Source organism: Vulpes lagopus, chromosome X, assembly GCF_018345385.1.
Source record: "Vulpes lagopus strain Blue_001 chromosome X, ASM1834538v1, whole genome shotgun sequence".
In the NCBI taxonomy this organism is placed as follows: Eukaryota; Metazoa; Chordata; class Mammalia; order Carnivora; family Canidae; genus Vulpes; species Vulpes lagopus.
Genome location: NC_054848.1, coordinates 39,162,948 through 39,182,215, shown reverse-complemented (window position 1 = coordinate 39,182,215; position 19,268 = coordinate 39,162,948). Strand labels below are relative to the sequence as shown.

The window sequence follows — 19,268 nt, the reverse complement described above, 5'->3', positions numbered from 1 at the left end:
GGCTCTTATCTTGCTGTCAGGATGAAGGCAACTGTGTGGCAGTAAATGCCACCAGGTTAGGCTGGCCATGGAGAAGTGCGGCGGGGTGGTAAAGGAAAGAGGGACTTGCGGGCAGGGGAGGTAGAGACAGACACTGCTGTGGGCAGGCAGAAGAATCTTTCTGGTGCTCCCTCATCACCTCAGAGGCCACCAGATTCTTTCCCCTCTGTTCTCTGGTCTGTAAGAGGAGCTGAGATATGAACTAACTTACATTTTTTTCTATACCCGAAGCAGTCAAAAGGTTTTGCTCTTTGAATCAGTGTTCAGTGTGCCACCTAATAGCCAGCAAACTAACCTTGAGTTATTTCCCAGCCAAATGGAATCAAAGTGGGGCTGGTATGGTTAGTCAAGAGGCAGGCCAAAGTATCCACTGCAGAGGGGGGAGGTTGGTGTGTGTGTGTGTGTGTGTGTGTGTGTGTGTGTGTGTGTGTGTGATCCATTAGGACAGATGTGCCCAGAGCTGAAACAGTAGAGGGTGGAGGACTTCAGGATCCTTTGAAACTCCCAGGTGGAATCCAGGTCGGACACACATCCTGCATGGACCTTTCCTGCCCAGCCAGGATATCCTGTGTTTGTCAAAAGGACTGCGCAGGGAAGCCCTGACCATTGTCCTTCCCGAAATCTGCCAGTCAGCCCTTCCCCAGCGTGCGGCAGCCGCCCCAGACAGAGGAAGAGTAACTCTGGAAACGGTGTTATCAGCATCCTCCATGGACTTCCTCACCTCCTCCCCAGCCCCATTAGCCCCAAGCTCCTTAGCATCCTCAAACAGAAAGTGGGGAAGCTGGGATGGGGTCAGCGCCCTGAAGCCGGCCCCCTCTCTTTTGCCAAGACCTATCTCTGCGCAGCCCTGAGTGGGCAGCTGAAGGCTGCAGCTGGAATCCCGAATGAGAGATGGAGCCCCAGCTGGGGCCTAAGGCTGCCAGCCTCTGCCCAGGCCGGCCCGGCCTGCTGCTGTGGGTCTCAGCCCTGAGCTGTTCTTTCTCCTCGCTGGCTTCTCCCTCTCCTTCTCTGGTGCCCCGAATCAGAACCAGCTACAATTCTGGAAGGACTTTCCTCGGTCTTGATAAATGCAATGCCTGCATCGGGACATCAATTTGCAAGAAGTTCTTTAAAGAAGAAATCAGGTCAGAATCTCCATTAGATAACTCGGAGGGGCAAAATCCGGTTCCCTTCACGTGAGGATGTCCAGGAGTTTCATGAAAATGAATCGGGATGTAATTAATGGGTGGGAGCTGATGCAAAGTCATTTAATCATAGTGGTGATGGGTTGAGGTTGGGGTGGGGAGGGGGTTGAGGTATGAAGCCAAATTCTAGCCCTAAATGCTAAATCCAAAGTTTTCTTTTGAAGTGGGAGCTGAAAGTGTTCTTTTCTATGAATGGAGTAGCCCAGGATTATTGAGGTTACCAAGTTCATTTCTCATGAAAAGAGGGAAATAAAATTAATTAGAAGGCCTACCAAGTGCCCGACATTTTACTGTTTTTATTCATTCTGCATCACCATCCTGGAGTTAATGTTATGCACTCATTACTCAGACAGTGAACATGACAAGATTAAGTGACTTGTCCCAGGTCACCACCTAGTAAGTGGCAGATATGGGACTCAAACCAGGGCAGTTTGCTCCAAAGTTTCTGAACAAATTTTCTGATCAGAGGAAAACCTAACTTTGGTAAATAGTGATTCACATGGATCTCACCAAAGGATGGTATTGCAGTCTGGAATTAAACCTGTCAACACATAGTCAATGAGTCTTGACCACAGCCAAGACCTGGCAGGTGCTCTAGTGACATTGCTATAACTCTGGCCATTGCCCTCGAGGGGTTCAGGAGGAGGGAGCCATGTTAACAATAATAAGATAATTTGTTTATATAACAATAATAAGACCTGGTCTGATGCAGGCCAGAAATGAAATGTAAAGGACCTCCGGGAGCTCCATGGAGGGTAATATTAATTCCAAATGGGGACCAGCGAAGGCATTCAGAGCAATGCCTTTAAAGAATGACCTGAAATTTGGGAGAAGGGTTTAAGGTAGAAGGACCAGCTAAAGCAATGGCCCAGGGTGCAGAAAGACGCAAAAAGCACTTAGTGGCTAGAGCATGGGGCCTATATGGAGGCATGGCAGAAGGAGGAGATTAGAAGAGGCAGATGGGGCAGGAGTCTTGAAAGCCATGCCAAGGATTTGAGACCCTCACCTGTGGGCCAGCGGTTCCACACCTCTTTGATACCAAAGACCCTTTGTAATAGGCCTTTTCTCCTCAGCCTTCCTCAGGGACCTATCTTAGGCATGTAAGATTTGGTGACCAAGCAAACAGCATTAATTTACAATAATTGATTTCCAATCTGTATTAACCTAAGACGTATTTGATTATCCAACTAAGTTTCTAAACAGATATAATGAATAGAAAGTATCAGTCAAAAATGTGGAACTTTTGCTAGATGGTAAATATCATATTGATGTGGACTTTCCTCGTTAGACGTTTTTTTTTAAAGTATTTCAAATGGTGAAAAGTTGAAAGACCTTCCCAACTGGGGAACCTCTATTTCAGGCAATGGTGAAGGAGTTTGGCGGGGTAGAGACAAGATGAAATTTGTGTTTTGGAAGGAACTCCTGGAAAGTAGTGTGTAGGAAGGGGCGCCTGGGAGGTTCAGTCCATTAAGCATCTGCCTTCCGCTCAGGTCATGATCTTAGATGATCTTAGGATCCTGGGATCAAGCCCTGCGCTGGGATCCCTGCTCAGTGGGGAATCTACTTCTTTCTTTCTCTCTGCCCCTCCCTCTGCTCATACTCTTTCTCAAATGAATGAATAAAACTTTTTTTTTAAATAATAATTTTTTAAAAAGGAAATCAGTGTAGCAGGATGGACTGGTTGATGCTGGCAGGGGCGGCCAGATCATCCTTCCTAGTCCAAGAGAAAGGTCAGTGGGAGCAAAGCAGGGCAGGAAGGATGCCAATCAGTTCAGCTAGAGAGTCATTTTGCTGACCAACTCAACCCGACGGAAAGTAAAGATGGAAATGTTGAAAGTGAATGCAAGATTTCCCGCCTAAGAAATGGGGTGGAGAGGACCAAGAACACGGGTGAAATGGGGCTGACTCCTCAGAGAAAGGAGGCAGGGAGAATATGGACATATTTTCCAAGGGGGGTGAACATTATGGAATTCGACAGAAGGAGAGTCCTGGGTTCACATCCTCCTCGAGGTAACTAAACAAGAGTGTATGGATCTTACATTTGACTCTTCGCCAAGTGGCAATAAATGAAGGTTTTTCTCACCAGGCAGGTATTGGCCAAATCCAGGAAGCATTTCCCCAAATAGGTTTGTGTTCCCATTCAAGTTCAGGATATTACCTCAGCTCCCTCAGAATTTATTTTCCATGTGCGCCTGAAAGGGATGTGTGCAGATACAAGCAGGAAAGCACCAGGAGGGCCAGGTTGGGATTTAGGGCTCTCCCTGTTGAGAACGCACATTCCTGAAGCTCAAAGCAGCAGAGAGAGGCAGTGAGTGGGTCTGGGAACCTGGACTTGTTTATAGTTCCTTACAGAGTCAGCAACTGTTTCCTTATTTCAAAAGTCCTGTTTATTTTAGAATTTTCAAGAAATACCAGAGAAAGCACAAAATGAAAATCATGTATAATTCCTCCACCAAGAGACATCTTGGTGTATATCCTCACCACCTTTTTCCTAAGTATGGATTTAAAATTTTTTTTCAACAAAAATGTGATCATAGTGTGTATACTTTCCTGTACACTTTCATGTAACAATATGTCAGGAACACCTTTCCACATTAGTAACTGTTCTTTGACATCAGTCATAGAAACATTTTTCTACATGTCTCCTTTGGCAAGGGAAACAAAAGTAAAATTAAACTATTGGGACTGCACCAAAATAAAAGGCCTTTGCCCAGAGAAGGAAGCCATCAACAAAACAAAAAGGCAACCCACCAAATGGGAGAAGACAGTTGCAAATGACACATCCACAATTTTATTTCTAATGGCTTTGTGGTATTAGATTGCATTGATCAGCCACAATTTATAAAACGAATCCACTACTGTGAGACAACTAGGTTTTTTCTTCTTTTCAGTATTATAAGCAGTGTTATGTTTGAACATCCTTGTTGCTAGATTTTTGTGTGCATCGATCATAAATTCCTATGACAAACTCCCAAGAGTGGAATTTCTGGGTCACAAAATGTAGCAGTTTTAGAAGATTTTATATATGTACATATCTCCAATTGGAGACTTCTTCTTTTTTTTAAGATTTTATCTATTTATTCATGAGAGACACAGAAAGAGAGAGACAGAGACACAGGCAGAGGGAGAAGCAGGCTCCACGCAGGGAGCCTAATGTGGGACTCGATCCCAGGACTCCAGGATCACGCCCTGGGCCGAAGGCAGGCGCTAAACCACTGAGCCGCCCAGGGATCCCCCCAAATGGAGATGTCTATGCATAGTGCTCACTTCTTGCACACTCACAAATATTTCATATTACTACTATTTTTAATTTGTATTTCTTCTGAATTGAAGCCTTTTTTCAAGCTTATTGGCCATTTCTATTTCTTGTTTGCTAAACTGTCCACAAGTTCATATCCTTTGCTTAAGAGTTTGTTCATCTTGTTCACCACCAAATATTTTCTCACTTCTACAAATGACTGTGATGATACCTTAGGGAAAAGCCCAGCCCAAACTCTCAGATGTTTGGCCAAAATGCTATAACCAGGGAAACATTAGCATTCCAGGAGAGGACCTCAGTAAGGATTGGACAATACTTGTTTGTCTGGCAGCAGAGAGGGAGTCTGGGAAGCTGAAGACACGTAATTGGTAGATGAATGTCATCTATCTTCTATCCTTTATCTTCTCTGGCAAGAATGCTAATGATAAACTGATGCTTCCCATACCCAGCCTATAACCTTTAAACATTTCAGTGTTTTCAGTACCAGTTTTCCCATGCATTCCTTATTGACTTTCAAATCCTGAATGAAAAAGTTAAGGGAAACCAGAGAAAAAGAGTAAACCTGATTGACATAGTCTTCCTACTAAAAACATACCTAACTGTGAAATCCTAAGTGATCACACCAACTGGCAAGATCTACCAGGAACTTATTGATCGGTATTTGTGTATGTGAAGGTAATAGGTTGGGGAGAAAGGTGGAGGTGGGGGTTATTCTGATCAGAGTCACTCCTAGGGATACCTGGGTTCTCACCAAGACAGGGTGCTTTACCTCACCTTCTGTACTGTACACACTTGACCTTACATCCCCACTTCCCACTCCCAAAGTCCAGAGAGAGCGAAAGAGAGGCAGAGAAACAGGCAGAGAGAGAAGCAGGCTCCATGCAGGGAGCCCGAGGCGGAACTCGATCCTGGGTCTCCAGGATCACACCCTGGGCTGAAGGCGGCACTAACTGCTGTGCCACCGGGGCTGCCCCCACTCCCAAAGTCTTAAAGGATGTTTATTTTTTTAATGGCACTTAATTTTTATTTTTTTTAAATTTTATTTAAATTAAATTAATTAAGATATAATGTATTACTGGTTTCAGAGGTAGAGGTCAGTGATTCATTCATCAGTCTTACATAATACCCAGTGCTCCAGGCAGCTGGGTGGCTCAGTGGTTGAGCATCTACCTGGTTGGCTCAGGTCATGGTCCTGGGGTCCTGGGATCGAGTCCCACATCAGGCTCCCCTTGAGGAGTCTGCTTCTTCCTCTGCCTATGTCTCTACCTCTCTCTCTGGGTCTCTCATGAATAAAAACAAAATATTAAAAAAAAAACAGTGCTCATTATATCACATGCCCTCCTTAATGTCTACCACCCAGTACCCCATGCCCCCACCCCATCCCCTCCAGCAACCCTCAGTTTGATTCCTATTATGAAGAGTCTCTTATGGTTTGCCTCCCTCTATGATTCAGTCTAGTTCTACCCACGTCGTTGCAAATGGCAAGATTTCTTTCTTTGATGGCTTAGTAATATTCCATTGTGTATATATATATATATATATATATATATATATATACTGCATCTTCTTTATCCGTTCATCAGTTGATGGACATCTGAGTTCTTCCCGTATTTTGGCAATTATGGACATTGCTGCTATAAACATTGGGGTGCGTGTGCCCCTTCAAATCATTATTTTTTTGTATCCTTTCGATAAATACCTAGTAGTGCAATTGCTAAGTCATAGGATAGTTCTGTTTTTAACTTTTTTGAGGAAACTCCATACTGTTTTCCAGAGTGGCTGCACCAGCTTGCATTCCCATCAACAGTGTAAAAGTTTCCCTTAAAGGATGTTTAAATACTTCTGAGTAGTAGAGGGCTCACAGTAAAATAAGTAAATCATTAGACCTGATTTGGCCTTCTCTTCTCCCTTGCCCTTGTCTGTCTCTTTCATTTCAGAAGATGATAGTAACTATTGCTTTAAGAATCAATTCAGAGGCCTCAAGATCTGTAGGGCCCCAGAGCTAATGGCAAAAGCATCCACGTACACATTCAATCATCCACACATGCACCCATCCATCCATTTACCAATTCATTCAGGCATCCATCAGTGCATTCTTCACTCTGCAGCCAGCCAGCCAGCCCTCCATGTATCCCTCCACTCACTTATCATTCATCTATACATCCAAATAACCATCCATCCATCCATCTATCCATCCATCCAACTAAAATGCATCGAGCACTAACTTGGTACCAAGCAAGCTGCTAAGCACTGAGTGATCATGTTGAAGGAAGCCCAGTCCCAGCCTTGAGGAGTTTACTTTCTACTGGGAAGACAGTGATTACACTGGGAAGGTGGAAGGAAGTATCTCAGACAAAGGGATGGGCACATGACAAGGTGAGTGGAAGTTCAGAGGCCCAAAATGATGTGGCTTTAGCCGAGGATGATCAGTGGTTTGGTGAGAACAAAGCAAGATTATAAGGGGAGCAGCAGGAGATTGGCCCAGAAAGGATGCTGTGAACTGCTCTAAGTAGTGAGAGCTTTGAGGAAGACGCTAGATATTTTAAGGGTCTTGGCAGAGCTGAGGAATGGAGAAGAGGAAAGAGAGGTGAGAAATATTTAGGAAGGCATGTCTACAGACTGTTTGGATGTAAGCATGAGGAGCATGCATGAACAAAGAGTGTTCCATTCTCATTGCGACACTGTCACTCCCCCCACACCTCCACACTGTCCTTCATGTTGAGGGGCTGTGGCCAATTGGACCACATGACCTTTTTGCTTGCTTCCACCTCTGGAAACTATGATACTTATTGTTCTCTCGAACTAACAAGGAGCTTGGCCAGCCTCACTTTGAACATGCCCATGATCTCAGTTCAGAAGGAATATTAGAATACTCTCTCTGTTTGGCAATTTTCCAAATTCTAGGATTTTAACATTTTAGTGAATAAAGAGCAGGGTCCATTTTCTCACCGACACCTTTCTGCTCGATGAAGTAGGTAATCAAAGTTGTCAGCACACACATTTTTTTCCATTCAATACCATAAATTTATTACCACTTTGAGTGGGGGAGAAGTGGCTTGTAAATCTGTGTATTTGTGCTCAGTCAGTTTTTATGGGATGCCTTGAGCCACCTCTGAATGTGCACCAGGCATCCGTTACAGGTCACCTCTCATTTCAGACCCTGTTAGCAACCCCTAATAATGTTACCTGTTCCCCAAAACAAAGTCATAAAAAGGTTGTCAGGGGACCAGGCAATGGCAAAGTGCTTGAAATTGCAAGCTCTGGAGACTTGAATGCCACTTCCTCCAATCTCTGGTTGTATGACTTTGAACAAATTACTTAACTTCTCTGTGCCTCAGTTTCCTCACCTGTATGGTTACGAATAGTACTGACTTCACCAGTTTGCTGCCAGGTTTAACTGAATACTACCCACGAAGCCTTGAGCAAAGTGACTGGTGTGCTTAAGTGTTTCATACACTCATGTTGCTACGATCAGTATCTAAGAGAGCTACCTATTATAAATTCTCAGTCACAGGCCTTCCAGGGGGTTGAACCCCCATGAGCAAGAGCAGTTATAAGAAACAAGCAGACAGGTCTGCCTCAGGGTCCTCTGCCCTTCCTTAACCCCTCAGAGGGGAGGATCATTTCCATGAAAATACCCTGAAATGGACTCACTGCTAGTTTATAATGATTCATCTTTTTAAATAGATTTGTGGCAATGTCTTTGAACAGAATTCTTTGGGCCTACTTCTACTGCACTTTGAATAGTACTGCTGCATTCCGGAAGGTGCTAATTGACAGTTTCTGCTGGAGTACCTTCTCTGAGAAGCTTGCAGTCTCTTAGAGTGAAGTGGTGTCATTTAAGTGAGAAAACAAACCAGTGGAGCGTTCAGGGCCAATCCAAATGCTAATTCTTCCAAAAGTCATGATCATGAGGTGGTCCCATAATGCCCAACGATAAGAAGTTAAAGATTCTTCCTTAAATATAGAACACATCTTACTTAGAAGCTGAATTTTATTCATCAGGAAAGTAAACGTTACCTTACCAATCTTTCATACATAAATCAGAAGACTCCCCATTCTTCCCTAATGGAAATAGTGGCACGCAGCCAGAAGAATGGAGAAAAGGCTCAAGGTGGCACCCAGGAGACCAGCAAGTGGTCATAGACCAGTGCTGCTCCCCTGGGGAGGATTAAGGACCGAGCAGGCCGTTGTGTGGAATTATACACCTCTTGGATCCCAGGTGGCTTTGAATTTAGTGACCATTTAGCAGCCACTGTTCCCTGTGACTTGGTTGGTACAGATGTCTTAAATCTTTGAACAGAAAGGAAAATTGATGGGGCTGTGTAGGGTGAAGTATGGAGAGGCAGAGCTCCCTCCGCCAGAAGCCTCTTCTAGAACTACGGTTCCAAGACCCAGCCATTCGAGGGTGGGCTGTTTCTAGAACCAGGGTAGAGAAGGGGAAAGATCATGGGCTCTGCTGACAGAGGGCCCTGCGTTTGCCTCTCTGCTTGGCAACATATTGTTGGAGCTTAGGCAAGGTCCTTAAGCTTTATAGGCCTCAGTTTCTCCATCTGTATAGTGGGGACAGGGTATGAGGAGAATCTAAGGTACCAGCATGTGTAAAGCTGCTGTCTGTACATGGAGAAGAAGCCCAGAAAGCCATGGTAGCCCTGCTGTGCCAGCTGCATGACAAGGATCAAGATTGTGTCTGGCTTGTATCTCCCTCACCTTTTGTGACATCAAAGGTTTACTGCCCTGAGTTTGGGGAAACAAAAATTGTCTTCTCTCCGAAAGAGTCTGGAGCGCCCCAGGCTAAGGAGGAGAAATGGGACAGATGGAATGCTGTCCCCTGTCTCCTTGTACCCCGGGCTCTGCTGGCTCTGGCAGTACAGCTGGTCCCTCCTTGTCCGACCCCCCCCCACACACACACCCACAGACTTCATCCCTCCAGCTCCAGCCAGATCCTAAAAGGGTTCTTCTTCCAGGTTTGACAGCTGGCTGGCCTCCCACCTCGAACTGCCTCCCGACTACTTGCCTTCTTACCCTGCAAATTACTCAGATGATTCCAAAACCTGGCGCCCTGTGGAGGTCTCCAGGCTGGTGAGCAAACAGCAAAGCGACATCTCAGACAGGAGAATCTGCGCCTCTGCGGCAGCCCCGAAGACCTGCAGCATCGAGCGCATCCTGCGGAGAACCGGGAGATTCCAGAAGTGGCTGCAGGCCAAGCGCCTCACACCGGACCTGGTGCAGGTGAGTGTGCGGCCCAGGGCCGGAGACAAGGAGGCGAGGGTGGAGGGAGGTGTCTCTTCTCGTCTCACCAGCTCCAAGTAGGGAAAAACAGTCACCGTTTGTCTGCAGTGGGACCAAACAATGTCATGGAGCAGGGTGGCTTGTGACAAGACGGTAACTAGACGGCTTCGGTGATAGGGACCCTTCCCCTTGTCACCCATCGGTCTCGGCAGCTATTTGGGAAACAGGTTCCCACTGCTCCCTCTGTTCTCAGGAACTGATGGGAGGACCCTCCCCAACCCTCCCCCTGCCGGGGTTTTGGTATACCTGTGGCCTTCTCGGGGGACTCTTGCCAACCTCCCGACTGTGCCCTCTCTTGGAAGCTCTCACATACACCCCACGTCACCATCCAGAGAGCCCACTTGGAAAATCAGCTCCCTCATCAGTTTCCCAGCACGGAGAAGAACCAATCATGAGTCATGGGAGAGGAGGCCTCTGATAATACAGCCCCCCCTTCCCACCTGAGGGCTCCCACTCCCTCCCACGAGGAGGCGGCCTCCGGAACTTGAGCACATCACTGGTGCATCGTATCCTGCATTCATCCCCACTACCCCGGTTTCTTCCTCCAGACCAGCACAACCACCTACCTCCACACACACACCCCCGCTGGGCCCCTTCTGCTGAAGATGCCCCCTCAGAGGACTGGGGAGTGACTCATCTGCAGCAAAAGTGGGAAGGAGAGGCTCACCCCAGCCTCCCTGCTGTGACATGGTTGGAGGGCTTGAACTGGCCCTCTGGGTAGGTGGGGGGTACTGAGGCTGCTTCTTGCACTCCCCAAGCCACTAGCCCCCTGCGCATGGACTTCTGAGCGCCTAGACCTTCCCTGGGCCTCGGCAAGATGAGGGGCACAGAGCAAAGATATCTCATCCATGTCACAGGGCCATCTGGCTTTGCTCTCAGGTGATGTGGAAACTGCTTTGCCATCAGGAGGAATTGAGCTGCCGGTAACAGGGCTGCCATCTGACACTGAGCCTGAGGTTCCAGTGGGAACCCTTTGCACTCTGCCCTCTATGAATGTCACGGCCATGGCGTGGGAGAGAATGAGCCAGGGGAAGTCACGCTGGGCCCAGGCCGGGGAGGTGGTGGCAGGATCCAACATACGGGTCTTGGAGTTGGTGCAGGAGACCCGAAGCGGAGGCCCAGGTGGAAAGAACCCCAGTGGGGGCTGCTCAACACTTGGCAGTGTCCAACAACACAGGGCAGATAACAAAGCCCTCGCCATGGTCCACACCCTAGGTGTGATCCCTCTGTCACCTCTCTTTGTGCATCTGCAGAAGGACCCTCTGCACACTGGCCTCGGTACCTGCCACAGGCCATTTGCAGGCTGGCTACAGCACAGGAAGAACCAATATGAGACCTTTTCTGCTTTGCCTCAAATATGTGCTCAGCAACAAATAGAAGTCCGCAGGAAGAGCAAAACAAGATACACAAGGAATTGTTTCAGAACCGCTTGAAAATCCCATCACCTCTTTCCGCCCCCATCATTATCAAGTCCCATGCCGAAGGACACAGTTCCCCGCAGACACTGGTTCCAGACGAGCTCTACTTGAGAGCTGGACAACATACCAAAGGACATCCTGGTGTTCAGGATATCCTTGAGATCCCACAGAAAGTGGCCAGACTGACATGAGGCTTTGAACTCAGGAAGGCTCCCTCCTTCAGCTTCTAGAGATTTCCATAATAACAACACAGTGGGGATTATCCCAGCGGGCCTGGCAAGGCCAACTGCAACCTGCTCCATACATCTAGTGTCACCTACCATGATGAATGGTACAGACCAAAGATCTCTGGGGCCAGCCTAGAAACTATGCCTGAGTCCCGGCTCCACCACTAAATTCTGTGGCAACACGAGAAAGAGCAGAGACCCAGGAAGACCCTCTGGTCAACAAGTTTCAACATTGTGCTTTATCTTGGGGACACAGAGATAAATCTGACACAAGCTCCACCTCCAAGAGCCTGTGGCCCACTAGTGAGGACAGGTCAGAGCACAAACCACCACAACGCAACATAGTGCATGTTATGATGACACTTGGTAAGGGAAGAAAGGACAACCTATTGACTGGGTCCTTCACTCATTAACCAGTTGACCCTGCATGCAAGCCCAGGACTTTCTCACTCTGCCCCAATGTCCCTCCACCCAAACTGGGTTGTGGGGAAGAGGGCTTGTGAACCATACATAAGAGCCTCCGGGCTCTCCTATTCTTTGACGCGGTATGACTGCTTCACTTATTATCGAACAAATCCTGATGGGTGCCTACTATCAGCAGGTGTTGTGCCGTGTGCCTTGATGTCCTATTTCTCCAAGTGTGGCAAATAGTGCCTGCTCCACCTGAGTCAGACATCCTCACGATCTTACACAGAGGAAGATGCTTTAGAAGAAGCCCATCGCCACAGACATGCATGGCAACGTTATTGTAACAAGAGGATCCCTTTTGTTGGTGTGTTGTGCTAAAATTTGCTCAACCGAATTTGTCCTCTCTCATGAACATGCAGCCAAAAAAGCTTTCTTTCTTTCTGCCAGAAACACATCCATTAACAACACCCCGTTAAGATACATCCAAAGCCACAATAATTTCACTTTTCTGCTGACTCATCCCCACCAGAGGTTTTTCCTTTCCTTATAAAACAAACAAACAAAAAACAACCCACAGAAAAATATCAGCATTTTATAAATGCTGAACAAACCCCATGTTTTCTCTATCCACCAAAGCCCAAGGTTATTGGCATCCCATTTGGCACCACCTCCTCCCTCTCTTGTCCTCCTTTCCAGAGACACTTTGCCCTTAGGATTCCACAGAATGCCCTCGGTGTTCTGCAGCCTTTCCCTCCAAGGCCTCATCCCTCATCCAGGCAGCACCCAAACTCCTGCACTTCTCTTCTTAGCGAAACTCACCTCCCAGACAGTTTCAAATGGATCCATCACCACCAAAGGTGGGGGGGGATAGGGGGGGGCAGCTAGGAACTCACCTACTTTGCCCAAGAGACTTGAAAAAGCGTTCAGGGACACCTGGGCAGCTCAGTGGTTGAGCGTCTGCCTTCGGCTCAGGTCATGATCCCAGGGTCTGGGATCAAGTCCCGCATTCCGCACTGGGCTCCCCGCGGGAAGCCTGCTTCTCCCTCTGCCTGAGTCTCCGCCGCCTTCTCCATGTCTCTCCTGAATAAATAAATAACATCTTAAGAAAGAAAGAAAGAAAGAAAGAAAGAAAGAAAGAAAGAAAGAAAGAAAGAAAGAAAAATGAGTGTTCAGGCAAAAACTTGAACATTCACAGCAGCACTCTTCACAAGAGCCAATAGGTGGAACCCCTAGGAGGGACCCACACGTCCCTCAACTGAGGCATGAATAAACAAAACATGTTATATCCATACAGTGGAATATTATTTGACCGTAAAAAAGAATGAGGTACTGCCTACTACAACATGGATGAGCCTGAAAACCATTAAGCTAAGTGAGGGGAGCCAGGTGCTAAAAGACAAATATTGGAGGATTCCATTTATAGGAGATATCTAGAAGAGGTAAATCCATAGATACGGAAAGCTGATTAGCGGTTGCCTGGAGCTGAGGGGGAGAATTAAGAGTGAATGTTTAATGGGTACCGGGTTTTTCTTTTGGGGGTGATAGAAAAATTCTGGAGTTAGAGAGTAGTGACAGTTGTACAACCTTGTGAGTATACAAAAAGCCATTGAATTACATACCTTAAAATGGTTAGAATGGTCAATTGTATGTTATGTGAATTTCACCTCAACTTAACAAAAAAAAGGAAGAATAAACCCCAAAGAAATTGCACCAATCCTGTGATTTCATTCCCTAGAAGACCCGAGACATGATGGACAGCTAATCCAATAATTTAATTCATGCCAAGATGTGAACAGCTAATAGCATTTCACTGTTAGCCCTCCAAGAAACCATTTGTGTGTAAAGCCGATATGGTAATACTCGTACTCCTCCATCCCCTATCTTGCACCTTCCTGATACATCCCTGCATTCTTCCCCCCTGCCCACAAAATCCAGATGTGCCCCCCCCCCCGACCAGAATCCTTCTCGGTGATGTTCTGAACAAGTAGCCCATTTCTGGGTGATGATTCATGATATCTGCCCGCCCCGGGAATTCTCTAGATCATGACTTGAATGGTGTTCTCTGATTTTCTCAAAAGCCACTTTCCGACAGGGATGTGAGCCAAGACCCTCCAGAGTGTGCGTCTGTGTGTGTGTGTGTGTGTGTGTGTGTGTGTGCTGGTGCATGTGTGGGGAAAGAGAGAGGGGCCACGAGAAACACAGATTTGCTCAGAGAACTGGCAAGGGAGAGAGAGAAACAGTCAAAGAAATAAAAGAAAATTTAAGACAGGGGACATGTGAACAGCATGGGGCCCTCAGAACCTTGACTATGAGTTCTGCTTCTGAATAAATAAAGTCAGCTTGGATGAAAAGCCCCAGTGGTCACCATCAGAGGCTGAGCCAGGGAGTCCGTGGCTTCCTCTCCTGCAGGACCAAGTGCTGTTTTGTATTAAGGACACTCTCGAAATAAGTCAGTAAGCAGAGAAGGACAAACATTATATGGTCTCATTCATTTGGGGAATATAAAAAATAGTGAAAGGGAATAAAGGGGAAAGGAGAGAAAATGGGTGGGAAATATCAGAGAGGGAGACAGTACATGAGAGACTCCTAACTCTGGGAAACAAACAGGGGGTGGTGGAAGGGGAGGAGGGTGGGGGTGGGGGTGACTGGGTGACGGGCACTGAGGGGGGCACTTGACGGGATGAGCACTGGGTGATATGCTATATGTTGGCAAATCGAACTCTAATAATAACAATAGTAATAATAATAATAATAATAATAATAATAATAATAATAAGACACTCTCTTGAGCCAGGGAGGCAGCGAAGGACCAGAACTCAGCCAGAGGGTGAAACAATGCAGTGTGTGTGTGTGTGTGTGTGTGTGTGTGTGTGTGACTTATGCTAATAAAACCCTGACTTTCCTCCTAAAAACTACATTATTCTGATGGGAATACCCTACAACCTAAATTACTAGCCCACAGATAGAACCAGAGCCAAGAACACCACCCAGTTTATTAGGATTGCTTGTTCGAAAAACCACAAAGAAGGCTTCCTCTGCTATTACGCCAAATGCAAAGAGGCAGCAACCCTCGGCGGTGCGTGGCTAATCGGAGGAAAACACATATCCCCCATCCCCTCAACTACCAGCTGCTTCTGACAATGTTCTAAACACAGACCCTATTTTTCCCTGGCGTGGGAACGGATTCCATGGACGTAGGGCCTTTTATCCCACTAGATGGCAGTAGAGAGTGTTCAGGCAGCTTCCTTCAAACAAGGATGGCTGGCAATTTTACTTCCTCTGCTTCGGTTTTGTTTTTGTTTTTAAGAAAGAATTTTAAAAATACAAATAAAAATAAATAAAATGAAGAAAAGAGAGAGATAATGAACGGCAATAAACAAATTAAGCAAAATGCACATTGACCATTTAACCAGGATAGGGTTGTAGAGGTAAATACTTAACTAAATTTCATTTTTGCTTGAATTTAATTCAATAATACTTAAGAGGGTGTTTACAGGACCTATGCTAGGCCCCAGGAGGGTATAAGGGTGTGGAGACAAGGTCCCTGCACTTTGGGAGATGACACCCTGCTGGGGCAGGGACCCATTGTGATAGGAGACAGGTTATGATAATGTGTATGCATGAAGATGAAAATCTTGTATGAGAGTCACAGCTAGTTTTCAGACAATAAATATTTTAACCTCTCCCAAGCTACCAGGTCAAGGACCCTTCTTCCAAAAAGCTACATTTGTTTTTAGTTTTTTGTGTTTTTTTTTTTAAGAACATGTCCAGCTTGATGCTGGAAAAAGAAAAGCAGCTAATTGGTGGCCATTCCATTTTCATATTGATCTAATATGGAAGTCAAAGAAGAAATGAGTATTAATGGAAAAGGAACTGTGCGCTACGGAAAGTGCCTGGCCAGTCCCAAATAGGCCAGCATTCCCAGAACATCAGCACACACCCTCTGGCTAAACCGTCTTTGGAGATAAGAGGTCCTTCTAGGGTACACTGTGATCGTGAGTCCCTGCTCCCCATGACCCTTGGGAAGTAGTCACAGCGCTTTGTTCGTTGCCCGTGGGAGTTTCAGGAGCCAACTGGAGCGAGATCACAGCCTGGATCTGAGCCCCACCCAATCCACTTTCTCCTTCCAGTCACGGAAATTGGCAGTTGAAACAACGAGGACTTTGAATCATGGTATTTGTTGACGGTTACAACCACGAAGACTTCATCATCTCTGCATGTATGGCGAACACGAATTGTGATAGAGACTAACCTATTAATTTCCAGGCCTCTGTTTCATCAGAGGCTCATAGAAAAGGGACGAATAGATTGCTCAGCCTGTCTCCTAAAATGAATCCTAAATTATTCCTGATTGACCATGAGTGAAAAGAAGACAGTGAGAGGTGTTCCCCACCTTGGTTGGGAAATTATAGAGGCAAGAAAAGACTCCGGGAAGGTAGACGTGAGATGAGTCCCCAGAGGTTCCTTCCTGATGAGCTCAAATGCAGAATAGAGAAAGCCTGCAGCCCAGGCATAGCTGAAGGCTGGGCAGCCGTCAAGAGGGACCAGCCAAAGCAGGCTCTGCTATCACACGTGCTGAGCTTTCCCTGAACTTGGATGTTGGCCAGCCAAACCCGTTCTTAAATAAACCAAGCCTCCTTTGTTCTTGCTATGATTTCTTCCTTTGCTATTTCAGTATCCCTATTTTGTAATCTGCTGGAACAAATGCTTTTGCTTGGTTCAGAGGCCTGAGCATTGGTTGTGCCTCTGCATACATCCACATAATATGAAGTCCACAGAGGTTAAACTATATAGTCTATAACAGACATCTATGAAGACATTCATTTGAAAAAAAAAAGATGAAACTTATATATTGTTCTAGAAACAGCTTCTTGGGCCACAAAACCTCTCACCAAATTTCAAAAAGTAGAAATACCACAGACCACTTTCTCTGATTAAAAGGCAATAGCATTAGACAGTAAGGGTAATCAAACAAGGAAAAAAAAGAACCCTACCAAAATCTGGAATTTTAAGACATTACCTTTTGAGCCACAAAGCAAATAACTGAAACTGTAATTGTATCAAGAAAAGAACAATAACAAAAAAAATACAAAAACTCTGTATACCCCCAATCTATGATTTAACCTTTGCCAGATCACTACTCGGAGAGAAACTGGAAGGCGGCTGTCAGTACAAGTCTGGTCATTGATATGGAGAAATAATACACAAAAAGGTATAAAAATGAGGAATGACATGTCACTGCAGTCCTGACTCAGGGCCACCTAGAACAATAAAAAAATGTCCAGTTTTGCTAGCCCTTTTCCCTAAGGATCACCAAGAATTCTATGGAAGACTTGATTTGTAAGCCTTTTCAGTGAATTAAGTGCAAAATAAATGTATTTATCCCTGGTTTATATATTATACAGCAAACCACAGAGCAATGTAGCAACCTGATTTCTACCCACTGAACCATACATGCGTCATAGACTCTTGGAGTTGAGTAAACTTGAAAGCTTACCAATGGAAACTCTCGAAATATTTGCATCCTTCATCTTACCATACAAAAAGGGGAACTCACTACCTTCAGAAGACAGCCTATTCCTTCTTTGAACAGAAAAAATCATCAGAAAGTTCATCTCAAATCTGGCTTCTTGTAGCTTTCACTCATTTAAATTATTAAATTATTTTTACTCCTTGGCATTGCATATGACATTTCCGCCTCCCATATGTTTGCCCCCTCGATTCTGGCTTTCTAGTCTAGGTAATCCCCAATTCCCTTTTCCATCCAGGTCATTCCCCTCAAATCAATGCATATTAAACATTGTGGCAGCTAAAACCCTTGCTACAGCCAGATTTTAGTTTTCAAGAACAGAGCCTTTTATTTATCCTGTTAAATATGATCTTCTTTTAAATCCATTACTCTAAGAGCCTGTCATCTTGATTCTGTTCTTTATTGTAGTCACTATCTTCCCAACTACATATCACCATCTTGTGTTGATGAACACAATTTTTATCTAGATCCCAGTCATAAATAAAAATGTTAAACAGAACAGGGAGAAAGAGAAAGTATTCTTTCTCTATGGGGATTAATCTGTTAAGTCTCATTACTGTTGAATGCCTCACTAAAGTCTATATATTCCATTTCTCAAATTAGAAATCAAATAATCAAGTCAGAGAAAAAAAAGTGAAGTTAGTTTAAAATGATTTGATTAAATCAATCTTATATCGTAAAAGATAGCTATTTTCAAAGGTTTTAAATCAAAGGAGAAATTATATACTTAAATGCAAAGATCTTAAGTGTACAGCTAGGTAAAGTTTCACATGTGTTCACCCATGTAACCATGATCCACATCAAGATCGTGAACATTTCCAACCCCTCAGAAGGCTCTTTCATGTCACCTCTCTAAAAAGAGCCCCCGCCAAAGGTAACCAACGGTACTATTTTCTTGAGACTTTCCCGGGTTTAGCACTGAAAGACCCACATCCCAGGAAACCTCTCAATCCCAAGCAAAGTGGAACCATTGATCACCCTACCCGCTCCAATGGTAGCCACTGTTCTGACTTAAATCACCATGAATTAGTTTTGCCTGGTTTTAAACTTCATTTAAATGAAATAGCACGGTATATACTCAGCATGGTGTCATGCTATTTATCCATGTTGTTGCATGAATCAGTAGTTGGGGGGGGGGTTCATCACAGTATAATATTCTGCTGTGTGATGATGTCACTATTCATTCCACTGTTGATGAACATTTGGGTTGTATTTATCTTGGGCAATTGCAAATGAAAGCTGCTACAAAGATTCTTGTATATGTCAATTGGCGAACATAAACAGACTTATGGAAGTAAAGTATCATGCTGATGATAGCATGTACATAGGGACTCATTTTAGTAGATAGTGCCAGTTTTCCCAAGTAGTTGTACTGATTTCCTCCTATAAGCAAAGGAAGAGGGAGTTCCATTGTTCCACATTTCTATCAACACTTAATATCATTAGCTTTTCTTTTCTTGTCCTCTTGGTGGATGTCTGGCAGTAATTCATTGTATGATTTGAATTGGTATTTTTCTCATGACTAATAATATAGAGACTCTCTTCACATACTTTTTGGCTGCTTTGATTTCATCTCTTGTAAAATGCTGGGTTAACTTGTCCATTTTTTTACTGGGTCATCTGCCTTTCTTACTGTTTGTAAAAGTTACATTTATATTCTAAGTTACGAGCTCTTTGTTGGATATATGTCATATTACAAATGTCTTTTCCCAATCCACACCTTGCCTTTTCACTCTCTTGTTTTTTTAAAGAATTTTATTTATTTATTTATTTATTCATTCATTCATTCATTCATTCATGAAAGACACACAGAGAGAGAAGCAGAGACCTAGGCAGAGAGAGAAGCAGGCTCCATGCAGGAAGCCTGATGTGGGATTCGATCCCGGAACTCCAGGATCACACCCTGGGCCA

At 45.0% G+C, this 19,268-nt stretch overlaps 1 protein-coding gene across 1 annotated transcript in view; it reads left to right on the top strand.

Annotated features, from left to right (window-relative positions):
• The first annotated feature begins 688 nt into the window (after positions 1-688).
• Positions 689-19,268, top strand: part of DIPK2B (divergent protein kinase domain 2B) — a 44,756-nt gene continuing 26,176 nt past the window's right edge. The window contains exons 1-2 of the mRNA XM_041740920.1: positions 689-1,163; positions 9,450-9,714. Of these exons, the coding sequence (XP_041596854.1) occupies positions 931-1,163; positions 9,450-9,714 (498 nt within the window). The 5' untranslated portion in view covers positions 689-930. The remainder of the gene's footprint in view (positions 1,164-9,449; positions 9,715-19,268) is intronic.